Source organism: Cyrtonyx montezumae, unplaced genomic scaffold (assembly GCF_038088225.1).
Source record: "Cyrtonyx montezumae isolate F1298 unplaced genomic scaffold, pur_monq_1.0 scaffold_12, whole genome shotgun sequence".
In the NCBI taxonomy this organism is placed as follows: Eukaryota; Metazoa; Chordata; class Aves; order Galliformes; family Odontophoridae; genus Cyrtonyx; species Cyrtonyx montezumae.
In genome coordinates, this window is record NW_027071848.1 from 11,166,634 (window position 1) to 11,184,530 (window position 17,897).

The window sequence follows — 17,897 nt, forward strand, 5'->3', positions numbered from 1 at the left end:
TCAAGAAGCGTTTAGATGAGGTGCTAAAGGACTTAATTTAGTAGTTGGGTAGAGATAGTGATAGGAGGATGGTTGGACTAGATGATCTTATAGGTCCTTTCCAACCTTATGAACTTATGAACTTATGAACTTATGAATGTCCTTCTTGTAGTGAGGGGCCCAAAACTGAACACAGTACTCGAGGTGCGGCCGTACCAGAGCTGAGTACAGCGGGATGATCACCTCCCTGCTCCTGCTGGCTACACTATTTCTAATACAGGCCAGGATGCTGTTGGCCTTCTTGGCCACCTGGGCACACTGCCGGCTCATGTTGAGCCGAGCATCAACCAACACCCCCAGGTCCTTTTCCTCACTACATTCTTCAAGCCATTCTGCCCCAAGCCTATAGCATTGCATGGGGTTATTGTGGCCAAAGTGCAGGACCCGGCACTTGGTCTTATTGAACCTCATCCCATTGAGCTCAGCCCAGCTGTTCAGCCTATCCAGCTGAATAATGTAATGCAGTTACCTGTCAGATCAGGGTAGAGGTTTCAGCAATCTCCTGTACAATATTATGTATTTCAGTCTTAGATTCAGTTCTTACACCTAAAAGCATGAGGGGAAAAATTGCCTGTGTTTGCAAAGACCTGAGCTCTGGAGGAAAGACTAAGAGTGGAAGGTGAAGAAAAAAAGAGCAAAAGGTGGAAGTGGGATTTGTGGACTGATGCTCATGAGTCCCAGGTGTCCTAACTGCCCATAATATTTTCACCAGAGCTTGTGAAGGGCAATGGAGCTCAGAGCCTGATAGTTGCTCCTCTGCCTGTCTTGGGAAAAATATATGCCTTTTCATGCCAGAGTGATTTTTTTAGTGTTGAAACTAGAGATTGCTCTTGAGTATCAGTGCAAATAAGGAAGCAAGGACGAAAATATATGACAAACATAATTTATTAGGAATATTTAATATAGCAGGTAAAAGTGTAGTTAGTCATATAAATGCATTTGTATTACAGTTAATAATTATTAAAACAATACTGTTATGCAATCCAGGCAGAAATCCATTCTGATCTGTTAGTTGTGAAATGCTGAAAAATTCAGCACGTAAAAAATGTACATAAATAATATACACATAAAAATACACAGTGTGCATATGGAAAAACAAACACACACAGCAATTAGCAATTGAACCAGCTAATGCTCTTCATTTTATTGACAATCCGTTTGGCACGAGGATCAAACTGGAACTGAGTTGTTCCATGGAAGAAGTAGATATAGCCTGGAAATAAAATGAAATCCAATTATATTTCATAGATGACTTCTTTTTAGTATTATTGGGAAAAAAAAATCAGCAAAAGCAGTCCATGCATGCTTGCTATTTTTCATTTCCATCTCAGTTGCTTAGTTTCAAGGCTAATAAACAAGTTTTTTTGAAAATAAATGATTCTGTCTACAGAATGTCAGATATTCAAATAAACTCAGTTTAAAGATATTTTTTACATACCATCTTTCTGAAAAGCAGCATCAACTCTGCCAATTTTTCCAAAGTCATGGATTATTTTCCTGGGATAGCCTTGATCCATGGATTTCTTCTTTTCATCATATCTTAACACACACACAAAAGCCGTAATTACCATTTGTAGTGAATAATATTTTAAAATTTCAGTGCAAATTCATACATGCAACTCTGCTCTTAGAGTGAAATCTCATAAAGATAAACCAAAGTAGATTTTTTTTTTTTCTGTTACGTAGTCAGGTTCTGATATGTGTTTTGAGGACCTGCCTGGATGCCTACCTGTGCAACCTGGTCTAGGGAGCTACCTTGGCAGGGGGTTGGACTGAATGATCTCTGGAGGTTCCTTCCAGCCTCTACAGTTCTGTGATTCTGTGATTCTGCTTGAAAACTCTGCCTTCAGAGGTGTTTGTAACAAAGCTCTCAAGGATCCTGGGAATGAAGCCCAGGATCACACTAATGATTTTAAGGCTGAGCTAATGCCTTGGCTATTATTTCATCTAAAATGTGTTTCTATGTCTAGCCACTGGATATCCAGGTCAGTCCAAAATTATAGCATTAAGGAGAGGAATAGAAATACTGTAGCACAGACCTGAAACTTGCTTGTGTTACTGTCAGTAACAAGCAAAATTACTCTGTGAAATTTACAATGAGCTACACTTAAAATAATATTAACTGTACAATTGTTGATGTTCTACAGCTTGATGGTTCAAAGGAAAATTCAATTACAATACTTTTTATTAATAGTTAATTTTGCTTGAAATGTGAATGAAAATTGTACACTATCATAATATTACAAAGATAAGCAGCACTATTGTGAATTAAAAGTGAATAATTTTGCTATAAAATAGCTGTTTCAATAGACAGGTGTTTCGTCTGGTAGCTAGTAATTATGTTGCCACTACAGGAATGTAATGAATGGCAAAAAAGCTTAGAAGTAATGGCATTTCTTAACAATTGCTTTAACTCTTTAAACTTTTAGACAAACCTGCATAAATTTCCATACTTGAGCATCATTGCTTAATTTATATTAATTAAATCAGTTTTCAGAGACAAGTCAAAATACACTTTCTGGTAGACTAAATCTTACCTCCAGTATCTGTCAGCTACAAAGAAATATGTTTTTCCCGTGGTCTCATCGCTGTAAGCTGCATTAACTCTTTTAACAGACTTTGGGAATCCCAAACGATAGATGGGTTTTGGGTAACCATATGCAATGTCATATCCTCTGATAACCCAGTATTTATCCTCTGAAAAATACAAGCATGTTTCATTTGGTTTTGCTATTAACATATACTTAATCGTATTTTACATGGGAAGCATCTAAAATGGGCTTTCATAATATCATTTCTACAAAAATATGTTATGAAGTATCCTTCCTTAATTTTTCTTATACTAGTCTAATAATTTCCTTCCTACGTTTTAAAATAGACTTCAGACTTTTTGGTAAGAGTCCTATCAGATCATCTTGTAACAATATATTCCATGCAAATAGTGAGTAGAATAACAGTGATGTGTAAATTCCTCTATTTACCAACGGACTCGTTCAAACTTAGCAAAAATCCTTCTGCATAAGTGAAATGCTGTTACCTGAAGAGATTTAGATCTGAAGAAGGGAAGCTTTCATGTCTTCTTTTCTAGTGTATTAAATAAAGCAGAGCAAGAAGGTTTTTTAGGATTAGGACCTCTGAAATCTCTTCCAAAATTGTAGCTCTATCATGCACAGATGCAATAATTTGCAGCTTTGTAAGAGACCCTGTTTCACTGACCTTTGTAAAGAACCACTTTAACTTCTGAAATTGCATAATTTGCAAAGGATATGGGAGGAACTGGTCAGAAAAAGAAAAACAATTTCAGATGCCGTTACCTTTAAAGACTAAAACTTCATCCCTTTCAATGTTCTCATAAGCAGCTTGAATCCCTGATGGCAGATTTGGCCAGAACAGTGAGATAAAATTGAGCTCTGTCTCTGACCTCTCAGGATGTTTGCGCAGCATATATCTGGGAACAAAATGTATAGGTTAGAATAGTTCTACTTTTCACAGATGTCACACAATGACTATAGCTCCCGGAGTATAACAGGAGTGGAGCACGTCCACTTAGTGATATATTCTGTCTAATGTCAAAATTTCCTTCTGGGTATGTAACCCTCTCCAATGAATATTAAGAAGTCTACAGTGACTGCAATCTGAACTTTAGAACCTCAGTGAGTACCAAAAGACAGGCAAGATAAATGTAAGCCCTTCTATTTCTCTACAGGGCAGGAAGTCTGATAGCTGACATCAGTGAACTCCTAGCATGTCTTTCTACATACTAGTACTTTCAGTCCTGTAGCAGAAGGCTTACAGTGTGGGACACTTGTGTGCACTGTCAAGGAATGTGTGAATACTTCTGCTTCGCTATTGAATCTAATTGGAGAGCCAGGTCTACCACAGCAAAGGCCACAATGGCAGAATAGTTGGAAAAAAAGACCACCACTCTTGATCTCCTTAATTATTCTTGTCAATTAAGTCTCTTGATACTAATGTGTTAAGAACTCCCTTTTGGGTAACGGTTTTATACTCTTTGTCTTTTATACTTTTTATATACTTTCATATACTATTATACTTTTTATCCTTTTATACTCTTTCTCTACATTTCAAAATGATAGTCATCCCTCACAGACTACAGACTTTTTTAAAGCAACTGGATATTTTTAAGAGATGGTATATGTGGTTATTGGAATTACCTGCCCTTAAAGAACATCATTTCTCCACGCAAAGTGGTAATGGCATCAAATGTCAAATTAGGGTCACAGGCTTGTGGAGTTGTGGGCCCTGTAGGCTGCACAGCATCATTAGACTGTCCTATAGAGAGGAAAAAAATAATAAAAATATTTTAGTTTCTATTTAGAGAAATACAGCATAAATAGAGTGTTCATAAGGTGTCCAAGGTTGTCAAGGATCTTCTTTAAAGAAAATGAAAGGACATATTGTTATAAATGAAATGTCTGTCATTTTATCTCAAACATATGACATTGTTAAAGGAGCTGAGTTCATCTTTTCCATGATTTTTTTTTTTTCCAGAGCAGGTCTTCAGCTGAAGGCAGCCTCCAGGTTTTTCCTTCCTTTGTTATCCATTGTTTAGAACAGACACTTGTAGTGTGTGGGAAATATCATTGTTAACCAGCCTCCAAATAGACATGTTTAACAAAGAATATTTATTTCTTACCATATATGGCTTGAATGCCATCAATGTCATCCTGAGGAAGAAGGAATTCTTTGGGGTCTGTGTAGGCATAATTTGGATACATCAGTGCTCCAGGATCATTAGAATGGGACAGACCCAGTGAGTGGCCAAGCTCATGGGCAACAACAATGAATAAATTGTAGCCTGTGGGATAAAAATCATAGGAAACAGATAAAATCTGTTTGGGTATTTATCACAGTATTTACCATGGTTTCACAATGGAAAAAGTTTTATCCAACTTAGAAAAATATGCTACAGCTACAAGAGAGGAAGTAACTAATTCTAAGTACATTATAACTCAAAAACTGTTGTAGTAGAAGGTCTATGTAAGTGTTTGAAGAATATTAAACATTTTAATTATGATCTCTTCATCCTTTCTCCAGTATCCATGTATCTTAACCATAATCCCTATTTATCCTGCTATTGCATGAACTGCTCAGGATCAAGAATCATTCAAATGATTTTGAAAGTTCAGTGATTCATCAGAACAGTATTTCATAAGAACATGAGTTCTGATGATATTTGAATTCACTAGTTTGAAACATTGAAGTTCTAGGTGAAGAAAGATTCCTAAAACTGAATCAGTGGAAAAAATAACAAAAAAAAAAAAAAAAAAAAAAATTAAAAGGACAAGCTTTGCCACTCTTACTCAATTTGACCTGCAATCCGGCTTATGACCTCAGTATCACATGAGGAAAAATTGTTGTAGGTAAAACTGTGCAAATAGATTCATCTCAGCCTTTACCTCTTCCATCTTTTGTCCAGTTTTCCTCCTCATCAAGATGCACATCTCCACCAATACCTTCTCCTGGCTGAAAAGCGTGAGCGAGCAGCCCATCAGGGCCATCAAAAGGAGAGTTGTCCTTGTGATCTAAAATGAGGAGTAAAAAATCATTTAGAATCCCAAATTATTTATGTGAGTTCAGATGTCTATTTAATGTGTAAAGATATCCATTTTACCCCTATAAGCAAACGAGATCATTATATCTGCAATTTCGTCCTCAGTCTTTTGAAATGTCAATGGTGTCACACTGCTCCAGACATTCAGAGCTCTTTGGATTGCTTCATCAACATCAGTTTGTCTCATCTTTCTGGTGTAATTCACAATCCTTGAAAGTAAAATGAACACATTACATAATGCTAAAAATACAGAGTTTCAGTTGAAAAATATTCATTTGTACAAATGTAAGACATAGCAAGTATATCTTTCATAAGTGCAAATCAGTAATGACTTTAGATAATGCCTTATAGAGAGCCCGTTTCTTTCCAGAAATCTGTTAATCATTCTGGATGTCATTCTGGATACATCATAATGTACTTTACTTCAGGTCCCCAAAATTGAAATGCTAGATTTCCAACTGTTTGAACAATATTACGAAATGTTACCTGTATGTCAGATTATTTTTCTTCCATTTTGGATTCCCTGGTGTGAACACATATTGCTGTACATCAGGAACACCACATCTGGGTTTATTCATCATCTCCAAAGTGTCATGATCAGGTTTCCCAGTCACTTGTAGTCCAAAGAATTCCTGCATTTCCTTGAGCTTTTCCGCAAGATGATTTTTACCCCCCTGCCTTAAATGAGGTCGATGATCTTTTTGAAGATTGTAGAAATTCTGTAGATAAGTCTGAACCAGAATTTTTAAAAAGAAGATTATTATGACATATCAGTATTGTCTTCAGTCATATTTACATTTCCTAAGTTATTTTGAACTATTCTATCATGAAGCCTTCTGAATTGGTGTGAAAAAAATAGATATAGTTTAAAGCTTTCATAATTACCTAAATTTCTTGTTTCACTAATTGACTATATGGAGAACATGCATTTAAAATCGAATATTTCCTATTAATAATTAATTTCACATCTATTTATTATAACCTGTTACTTTAGTAGCACAGCTTTTATGGAAGCTTATAACTTCCTGTGTCTCATTCAAGGAAATATAAATTGGCATTGAAGCTCCAGACACAGGACTCCTGACAGAGTCAGTGAATACATCTAGAGTCAGCACTTGGCAAATTATGTCTTGTATTTTTAGCTATGAAAAAGGGACTTGAGAAAATCAGATATTCCTACTACATTTCAACAACTTTTTCTCCAATAGTTAGAGTTGCATCTATATAATTGTCATAATTTTCTGATTACTTTTTAAATATTCCATAGAAGATCAATTCAAATATTGAAATACATACATGATTCAAACAAGTTTCTTTCCCTGTGTTATCGAGGCTGATCATGTCACAGTTTTCAAAGCACATTCTGAAATATAACCTGTTCCTGATTTTGACTATTTCTGCACAGCCATGCAGCCTTGCGACTAGAACTTATGCTTCTGTATTATTTTTACATCTTTCTGACAACAGCAAAAGTGAAGTTATGCAATTTTTAGATAACATATAGGTAAGTAGTTTCAAGAAAATTCTCACAAAATTTTCAGATTAATAAAAGCTTTCTCTTGATATCTTTGCAAAATGAAACGCCTTTATTTTCATGTCATATTCTTTGAAAAGAATTATAGTTATCAGACTACCTTCTATTTCATTTAGAAATGCAGTAGAAAATATTTACCTCCACAAGATTTATATTTTTTTCTTCATCTTTTTCAGGAGCCACAGGGAAAGCAGAGCAGACAGCCACATACAGCAACAGGAGCAAAGAAAGGACCTTCATTCTTGTCAAAGATTCTCTGCTTCAGCTACACTGCAAAGTCTTGACTTATTAAACACGTTTCTCAGCTCTGTTTATATAGCTAAACTGTAAAACAGTGACAGTCTGACTCATGCTGTATAATATCCTCTGATTAGTAAAAATGATGCATAACTGTTTCATCATTAGGGAGTGATGAAATGAGTTCAACTAACGTTACCACCTTTTTTTTTTTCTTTTTTCTTTTTCCCTGAGCCTTCTGTTTTGGACAGTTTCATAGTGTCTTTAATAAATAAGGAAATGCTCCTCAGATAAAAGATGGAATGACATTTCATATATACATAATATATATGAAATGTATATATATATATGTAATTAGTGATGCAAGTTCTTGATAAACTGGAGCAATAACATGAAATAAGATATAACAGTAACATGATATTGCATTGTACTGTAAACAGTAACAGAATATGTTCTCTTACAATAAATAATAAAATACATTTAGTCAGAGAAAGTATCAGTAACATTTATAAAAAAGCAAAGAACTGATCTGATCTAGGAATAATCGCATCAGAAATCCAAGAGGGCTGCCATGAGATAATTAACAGTTCTGAAAGTCTGCAAGTCTGAAACAATCTTGTGCTGTTAGAAATACTGAGAGCTAAAATGCTTCAACAGTTTTTGACTGATATACAAAATATCAGTCAGGTTCCTGGGACACATAAGCTATGTTTCCATGTATACGATAAATAGAAAGTTTATACTCTTGCCAAAGTGCAAAGTGCAATGGGGTGTTTGGATCCACGCACAGAGATGTACTCTGATTCGGAAGATTACATGAAACCCAACAGGAACATTTGTGTATCTTGAAAATAAAGATTGAAAACCATTCTGTAGCACCGTGTTCCCTGTTTCATCAAGGGGAGTCACGATAAGTGTTGTTAAATAAATGAAGAGTTGTTCTTGAAAGACAGGCTGTGAATGTTTTCCAAGACTCTACAGTGGCAGAGTGATTATATGTAGACACAGTTTTTGGGATTTAGCTGAAGTATTTTTGCAATTTGAGGTCTTCTAGGAAATCCCACCTGACCTCCAGCTACCCTCCAAGGATGTAAGTCACCATACTTCCCATGCTATGGCAGCAAACTTCAGGTGTGTGTCTCAGGTACAGCCAAATGAATGATGCTATGATGTAGAATCAACTTTAAATGTCATGATGCATAGATATCTCTATATGTAATGCATGAGTATGACCTCTGTTTTTTAAAATGGATTCTAGAGAATGATTCCACTGGTCATATGGTACAGATTGTAAGATCAACAGAAGCTGACTGTATTGGCTAAGTTCCTGTTAAGAGGATTTTACATATGTGAGGGATGTGGACACCCATAGTGTAGACCGCTAATTTCAGGAAAGCATTTCTAACAGCTTGGACAGCTGAGTACCAGTGTAAATGGCCTGAAGGGGCCAGAGGCACTCGCTGGAAACCTCTATAGGTTTCTTCTGATGCCATTTTTTTTGTGTGTGTGTGTGTGATTCAATGTCTTAAAAGGGAAAAATAAAATGCTAGTGTGAGATGGAAAAAGGCAGAAATATACCACTCTACTTTATTTCTGATACCTCAGCAGGGCTCGATCTGAAAAGCTATAATGAAAGGTGAAAACTTTATTCTAGAAGCCTTGAATCATAGAATAACCCATACTGGAAGAGATCCACAATGGTCATTGAGTTCAACTCCAAAGAAGTTGGAATCACCCTTCAGGAAGTATTCAAATTAGTTTCTCAAGTGCCAAGGCAATATAATTATTTTATAATTCTACTATCGCTGTAGTGCAGCATTCCCCACCACAGTGAAGTTTAGCAGAGTAGATACTACTTCTGGAAGAGTAAATTTCTTTATACTGTGTAATGTTTATCATATCTCTTGTGTGGAGTAATTGAACAAAAATAATACCGAACGTTTCAAAGCAACACTACAGTACTGGTCTTCTAGGAAGATGATTATTAAAAACAGCTTTTACAGATTTAAAAAGATTCACTTTCATGGTTCACTGTCCATTTAAAGTTCATTGTTGATTATTCTTAATACATCGTTATATTCAGAAATGAACAAAACATGAATTGGATCCATCTACAAAGTCTGCAACAACTCACATGATCCCAGGATTGAAATGCTATTTAACTTCTCTAATTCTGTTTCTAAATTAGTGTCTTTCCCTGTAAATATTTTTTTCCTCATGCATTTCTGTAGACTTTTTTCATTTTTATTTTTTTAAGTCTTGAGTTAATACCACCATTATTTTCTTCTTTTTTCAGTATTTTTTTTCCCCTATGGAGTAGATCATTCCTTATTTTTCTATTCTTTTTTTTTTCTTTTCTGAAGGCATATTTAAATACAAACAAGCAAAGAAGACATGCAGATTAATTGGAAGAATCCAGGGGATGCAATGGAAACATTAGGAAATCACAAGCTACAGATTGTACTGGAAGGTTCTGCTGCCATGCATATTTCTGCAAAAGGTCTTTTGCCAAGTGTTAACGTGACCAGAGGATACTGAGTCAGGCAGAGAGTGGGAGGGGACATCTGGCTATCTTCCTGGAAACTTTAAACGAATTACTTCTTAGGACAGCCAATGACAGGATTAGAGAGTCTTGGGTTCCAGCACTAGATGTGAGAGCCACTTATGTGCTCACAGAGTCATCAAACGAAAATCTTAAACAACATCAGGAAGAGGAAGCAGAAGCAGTGTCTTCCCTCTCTCTTGGGAATTTCCAACATGTTGGGCTACAGACTCATGTCCCGTTTCACCATCTGCACTGGTGTCCCACTGCGTGTCCTTAAGCACATATCCCTTAAATGGATGTCATCTGCTCTTCCCATCACACAGAAGTTAGCATGCTGCCATCCTCTCCTTTCCAAGGAAACTTGAAAGTGTCAAAATGAATTTACTGCGTGCTAACTGGTGCCTACACAGTCTGTCAACTTGCTTTCAGGCCCATTTGTGTTAGAATGAGTGGCTAAAGGCTCGTGGAATTATAGAATCTCCCAAGTTGGAAGGGGCCCATGATGATCATTGAGTCCAACTCCCAGCTCCACAGAGGACACCCAATAACCAAACCCTGCTCTGCTCTGGACCAAACAAATCCAAAAAGCCACACCTCATACATCTTGCCCTCTAGATCCTTCACCATCTTTGTTGCTCTTCCTTGGATGCACTTTAATAGTTTCGTGAGGAAGGGTCTCTGTCATGTGCATGTGTAAGTGAGGTCTCAATGACAGCCCCTAGGGCAGGAGCAGAGGCTGCAGATCTGTGCACCCGTGGTGCCATGGAGAGACTTGGCTGTGTGTGCATCACATGGGTACTCACATTTGTGTGTGTGCTATGGAAGATACAGCTGTCTGTGCCAGTGAGCAATGTAAGAGTTTAGAAGTCTGCTTTTGAAATTATCATGAGCCTGAGCAGAATACTGGAGGGACCATGAGTCTGGCTACTGGAGGCACTAGGTGTCTGAGCTCAACTACTGGGGCATTCACATTTGTGTGTGTGTACATGTATGTATGCATGTAGTTGTGTATGCACCTGCCAGGAACACACACTGAGCACCTCTGCTGGCTGGACTTTGGGTCATGGTACTGCAGTAGCCTCACCTCTGTCAGAGTACTGGATTTGACCTCTCCCAACTCTGACTCTGCCTGTAGTGTGTCAGATGTTCCTATATAACCAGTGCAGAGCGAGAAACCTGGTGCTTACCTCCCTCTAACTGCTGTTCAGAGACAACTCTTGCCCAGACAACAAGCATCCATACCATACTCCGGTTACCTTGAATCATCCACCAGGTGCAGGACCCATCAAGAATAAATCTAAATGTGATGCCTAAGAAAGTGGGAGTGATGCTGTTATGAAAAAAGGGCCGTTGTTTCCAGGGGGGTTTTCCATTCTTCCTCCAGACAGTACAGCCTTATGACTCTTTGTATTAGCAATAACAATAATTCATGCACTTTGTTCTTGACAAAACTGCATCTTTTTTGCTTGTCATGAGTCAAGAGACATAAAGTATTCCATTTCTAGGGACTGTAGTCATCATTCCTTGTTCATCGATTCTGCATAGGAGCACAAGCATTGCACAGACCTATCTGGCACATCAATCTTCTAGGTTTATCCACTTTTCAGCATTGACTGAAAATGGTCTTTAGGCAGAAGTAAAAAAGATGTATTTCCCCTCACTACAGAATTACTGTAGAAAAGGGAACTGATGGTTCCACATTTTTAATATTACAAAAAGAAAATAATTCATAGTTCACAGTTCAAAGAATTGTTTGTTAACATAATTAGTCACAATTATTCTTGCAGTTTTTTTCTCATTTACAGGTGGCACTAAAAAGTACAGTCATCATGTTTCCAGGAAGTATTTTACGTCCTTTCTGTGCTGTTATGCATACCCTAATCTCTCCATATTTTTCCAATATATTTTGAGGGAACAAAATCAAGATCTTTTCACAAAACAGAACGTTATTCTGAAACAAGTTCTTTTCCTTGGAGGATGTCACTTTTTCTGGGAAGACTGAAATGTCAGGGATATAAATCAGATCACTGTGTAGCTCTATACAGCTGGTTGCCAGATATTTTCCTCAAGTTAGTAAATGAATTAGAAGTTTTCTCTTAGTGAGCCATGTACATTTTAGTACTGATATGAAAAAGCTGAAGGCAACCCTCCAACCCAGATGGTTTAAAGTTTGCACAATCTTGTGATTTGCAATCAGCCAATATTGTACATGCTCCAAGAGTGTGTGATCTGTCATGCCATTTATGAACCAGGATGTTGGGCTAGTCAGTTGCAGTGGCACAAGTGTATGGTTCAAACCTCACTGAAGTCCAAAGTCCATTGAGATAAGGCTCAGGATGTTAGGTGCTGAATCAGTTCTCGTTATTCTATTGTAGAAGAGGAACGCAATGTGATGGCTCACACACTGGGGTAGTGCCTGAGTTACACCTCAGTGACTTGCACAACTCTCAGACAGGGCATCATCACTGAAAACAGCAGCACTTTAAGGAGAAGGGGAGTGCCACTTTTCGTGCCAAGTACCTGTTTCCTGAATGCACTGGAAATGTAATCAGATTCTTCCTCCCTGTGGGAGCTGCTGCCTGGGCTGGGAAACTGCTCTGTTCTGTTTTGGGTAGGATTTCCATGCCGGCAGGCAGGTCTTGGGATGCCTTCAGAATTGACCTCACCAGCTTGATATCCTTCGCCTCTAAACATTGCAATTGTCATAGAAGATGTGAAAATTAACCTGAAAGGGGCAGCAATAAGAGATAAATTTCCCTGTGCTAATATGAAAATTCGATCTGCATATATCCAGGGGCTCTGGCCCATTTGGGATATACTAGTGCTATGGGCTCACAGGGAATGTGGAGGCATGGCACTAACACTAAAGCATCTCACTGAGAGCTACTGCTTGTGAACACACAATGTTAGTGATCATGCTGTCAGGGAGCGAGGAATCTTTTCAGTCAGCTCAGTTTTTGTAATCTTTGTCAATTTTACTTATGTGATACTTGGTGGACTTTTAGTTCTGAATTTCCAAGTCATTACACATTGTTTTTTTTAGTTCAATGCCACACCTTAACTATTGTGATAATACATACATTAACCATAACAAGAACATTATCAAAGGAGATTTGTGCCTACCAGTGAGGATGACTGCGTGAAACCAAGAAACCAATACAAGGTGTGAAAAATAGTATTCTGAATAAGCTGTTTTTCTTGGAGTCTATATTGTTGGGCCTTCCAGGTTGGACATCCTGGATTATGTTTATCAAAGTACTAAGGAGTCCTTGGTGAAAAGAAAACAGATGCATTGAAATGTAGAAAAAATACCTTCCAAAACAAGACAGTGAAAATGAAAACAAATGAAATCATTGAAGAAAAAACACATTATTAAAGAAAATAAACTAATTTTTTGTGATCTGAACTTTTTAGGAGAAAGAATCATATGATAATCTTGTTCCTTCTGAAGGGAATTTCATCTTCACCCAATTTTGATGCAAACAGGCTAGAAACCTGGCATAGGTAGAAAAACACAAGAAATTGCTGAAACTTGTTACTGAAACACTTGGTCTAAGTGAGCCACAGACAGTGAATGTATCAGGTGGGAGTCCAGGTCTTAAAGTAAATCTCAGAAGAGTACAAGATTCGAAATATAGGTCAATAGTCTCTGGTTAAAAATTCTATTTTCGCACAAATGAGGGCCACTGATCAGAGGGCTGGAGAACCTCTCCCATAAGGAAAGGTTGAGGGAACTGCATTTGTTTTGCTTGCAGAAGAGAAGGTTCTGGGGAGACCTCATTGTGGCCTTCCAATACTTGAAGGGAATGTATAAACAGGAGGGGGAATGACTGTTTACATGGACTGATAGTATTAAGACAAGGGGGAATGGTGTTAAACTAGGACAGGAGAGATCTAGTTAAGATATTAGGAGGAAGTTTTACACTGGAACAGGTTGCCCAGAGAGGTTGTGGATGCCCATCACTGGAGGCACTCAAGGCAAGGCTGGATGTGGCTCTGGGTAGCCTGCTCTAGTGGAAGGCGACCCTGCCTGTGGCAGGGGGGTTGAAGCTAGATGGTCTTTGAGGTCCTCTTCAACTCAGGCCATTCTATGTTTCTATTATTCTATGAAATGATGAGGTTCACTTGCCCATACTGCCTGGGATTTTCAAACTAAGAATTAGGAAGAAAAATAAGACACCAACATAACAACAACAACAAAAGTAGAAAAAAGCAAACTGATATTATTTTAAGAGAGATAGTTGTAGAGTCAGTGAAGCTCTACTTCTGCTATGTATCAATTTCCTAATCAATAATTAGCATTATCATCTATGCATGTAATAGGTGAAATAAGGAAGGGAAGTGTGGCAGAAGTCATCAAAAATGATGAAATGAAAAGAATCTAACAGTCAGAACAATCATGACAGTTCTACAACAGGCCTACATTGCTTTGAGAATTATAACCTCAAAAGAAAGAAAGTATTTCCAAAACCATCTGAGAAATCAGTCAGAAGTGATTATCTCATTTAAAATAATATAATCAAATGCAGTTAGCTCCAGCAGCAGTGGTATGGAGTGCACAAATAGGAAGAAACAGCAGTAGGAAGAACTGAAGGAACTCACCCAAATCCAGAGACAGAGCGGAAATAAAAACCTATGAAGTGTGAGCCAAGCCATACGTGCATATTTTTGGCTTTTACTATTGTAGCTGATTCCATGGATTGATTAAGACATTAAAATATTTTGTGTCTACAGGACCACTCAGAAAACTGCACCAGAAACAGAATTAAGAAACAAAAAAACAAGTCAAATAACAAGGAACAAGTTGACATCACTGAAAGCTTTCTCATTGAATTCTTACTAACATTTAGAAGTTGTGAACCCGTTTCTCTGACTTTGGCAATATCAGACACCAATTAGACCTACTCATTTCTTATTTTTGGAGGTGATGTAACTCAGTCATTTTGTCTCCAATTTTGTCAGTGCAGCAAAACCCTGCTTGTCACTTCTACAGCAGGGTATGACAGCATCATTCACATGATTTGCTGCAAAAAAAAGTGACAGTTTTTTTGTCCTGCAAGACTGAGCATGCCACACTGTGTTTTGGACCTTGATGAAATTCGGATTAAACTTGCTTATGGTCTTAATTCACACTGGAATGTCCCATTTGAGTAGACCTGCTACTAGAGGTTTTCAAACTGTGTTATGCTGGTGTTCTGTACATATATACATATCGATATGCTAAACACTGTTCTTCAGTTATCCACGGAAGCACAGAATGAATGTTCAGGAGGTGAGGTGTGATGAGTGAGTCTGAAGCACCTATATGTTTCATAGATTTACAAAAGAAATGGTGTTTACAGTGCAGCAACACTGCATTGTTTCCTACACCATTTTAGATTTCATTTTCTTAACATGGAAACCAGTAGTTTGTCTTTAGCAGGCGTATAACTCTCTTCTTATCAGGGTCAAACTCAGATTGCTTTCTTCCTTGAAAGAAATAAAGGAAGTCTAGGAAAAAAAAAAAAAAAGGAAGGCAGTTTAGTTAAGTTATTGCAAACATAAAGCTTAATACACTTTAACAAAAGCTGGAAAGAGTTTCAAAAACACAGCATATTTAGCATGCACTCACACTGCCAACAGTATCTGCTCCCAGGGATAACCTCTGCACAGTGATCACTGCTTTTCTGTCTGTCCCAGCATCTCTCTGTTGAAATCACATCCTCTGTCATGCAGTAGAAGCTAGTGCTAATCATGGTAATGACATGTCAGGATGTGATAGCCTTGCTCACAGCAGGCAGACCTTACTCTGCTGAGACCTCAGTGTCTTAACTGGTGCTCCTCATGGCATGAGCTACACACTGACATGAATGTAGATATTTCAATCTGTCTGTTAGGAATGGCTGTTTTAACTGTGAAACAATTGTCAACCCTACATTAAATGCTTTTATCTTTAGTTTTCAAGAGGAAAAAATGAAGCATGGGAATGCTACATGACTGTTTTGGTGTCTTGGGGGTCAGCCTCGGGGCTATGAGGAGCTTGCAGAAGAGGCTCAATTTGTCCAAGTGCTTTCAGTCCTATGATCCCGAGAGTCCCTAGTTATTTAATTCAGATTCAGTTCAGAACAGTAACTCACTTTCATGTTGAAAAACAGCATCAACTTTCCCATTAATTCCTGGAAATGCATCTTTTATCAGTCTCGGCTTCCTGTCCATGGACTGATTTCTTTTATCATAACTGAAAAAAAAAAAAAACCACAAAACCCACCAAGAAACAACCTGCTGTCAATTAAAAATGCAAACAATTCATGATTAATTCAGTCCACGTCAATACCTTCTATGCAGGGAGCCAAGTTCACTGAGGACTTTCAGCAGTGTTCAGACAACTTTGAGACAGATCTGAGGTTCATAAAACATTATTTACTCTATGGGCCACACAGGAAGAATTATTTCTGTTTACATCATCTCAAGAAATGACTAAGAGTACTTAATATTGAAGCCATTGTCACAAATTTATGGTCTTTTGTACTGTTTTATTTTTAAGAAATGGTAGATAAGAGCCAGATGGAAAATCTTAAACATAAGTTTGATTTCTATGACTATTAAGAAATTGATTTAAAGTTCCTTCTCTGTGAGAAATGTTTGTTCAGAAAAATCTGTTTTTTTCTTCAGTTATAAGATATTTTAAGTTATTTTACCTAAGCTTCCTACCTAAGCAGACTGAATTTTAAGTTCAATTTGTCTGTCTGTGCTGGAATACTGCAGCATACTTAATAACAAGGCTGAAAGCATTTTACTTCTGATACATTTGTTCAGCAAGAGAAAGAATATAAAACAATAATGAAATTAAGGAAAATGACTCAACTGGATCTATCCAGACTGAGATTTTTAATGAAAATATGGAAGTGTAATCTTCTGGTCAAATTATAGGTTTGTAGCTGGTTAGTTACTTCAGGATGATCTCTGTATGCATGACACACATGAGTATGGAAGATAGAGGTGTCATTTCCCTGCAAAAACTGAAGTTAGCTGCTGCTTCTGAGATGGGAGTACTTCTTTCAACCATTAGAAATATGTGACTGCAACACGGATCTGAGCAGCTGAAGACCAGTGTTCTGCAGCTTCATGGAGCTTTCTGTTGGTAACTGGAAAGGGGGTGGAATTATCCTTCTTAACCCACAGGAGTGGCTATGATATAAGTCATGTGTCATTATTGTTCTGTCAGATTTCATGATATGATTTCTGGAGCTGTAAGATCGCTTTTTTTCAAGGTAAGTAAGTTTATATAAATAAATGAACACATAAAATGACTAAATAGCTGAAACACTTAAAAGGAACTAAAAATATTGTTTCATTGCTCTTGCAAGTATTTTTTTTTTAATCTATAGATGTTTGTGACAGGGGAAGAAATTAACAAAACTGTGTGAGTCCGCATCCCAAGTCATGACAGGATATTGATCACGAGATTATGTTTGATCCATTTTAGGAAAGCAATAGGTAGTATCACCTCCAAAATTTGTCCGCTGTGAAGTAATATGCTTTCCCCTGGTTTCTGTCATAAAAAGCAGCATCAATTTTGGCAATGTCCTTTGAAAATCCAAGGATGTAGATTTTTCTTGGATATTCAGGCGGTATGGTTTCTCCTCTCACAACCCAGAATTCATTCCCTATTAAAAATGTTGTTGAAGACGTGCTATCAGAATCTTCTAGGAATTATGTAAATGTTTTCATGAAAGCTTATCTTTTAATGAAAAAACACAGAGAAAATACCAATTACTTGAAAACATTTTACGTACTTGTTCGGCAGTCCACAAAATTCAAGAATTGCACCACATTTTACAGGAATAAATACTTCAGTCTCCCTCTCTATACACTGTAGCGTTTCACAAGCTATAAACAGAAATACTATCATTTTAAAATAGATAATTCTCCAGAAAGAAATGGATGGAAGGAAGGAAGGAAGGAAGGAAAGGAAGGAAAGGAAGGAA

The 17,897-nt window shown here is 37.3% G+C and overlaps 2 protein-coding genes across 2 annotated transcripts in view; both read right to left on the reverse strand.

Moving 5' to 3' along the window:
• Positions 1–949: 949 nt before the first annotated feature.
• Positions 950–7,407, reverse strand: LOC136044814 (interstitial collagenase-like). Its single transcript, XM_065730342.1, has 10 exons — positions 7,287–7,407; positions 6,101–6,345; positions 5,675–5,823; positions 5,460–5,585; positions 4,697–4,858; positions 4,215–4,332; positions 3,354–3,487; positions 2,577–2,736; positions 1,478–1,578; positions 950–1,252 (listed from the first exon to the last, which is right to left on the reverse strand). Exons 1-10 carry the CDS (start codon positions 7,386–7,388, stop codon positions 1,152–1,154), a joined length of 1,398 nt encoding a protein of 465 aa, XP_065586414.1. The 5' UTR covers positions 7,389–7,407; the 3' UTR covers positions 950–1,151.
• Positions 7,408–15,319: 7,912 nt separating this feature from the next.
• Positions 15,320–17,897, reverse strand: part of LOC136044815 (stromelysin-1-like) — a 10,547-nt gene continuing 7,969 nt past the window's right edge. Inside the window, exons 8-10 of the mRNA XM_065730343.1 lie at positions 17,417–17,576; positions 16,047–16,147; positions 15,320–15,420 (exon numbers count right to left, since the gene is read on the reverse strand). Coding sequence (XP_065586415.1) covers positions 15,320–15,420; positions 16,047–16,147; positions 17,417–17,576 — 362 coding nt within the window. The remainder of the gene's footprint in view (positions 15,421–16,046; positions 16,148–17,416; positions 17,577–17,897) is intronic.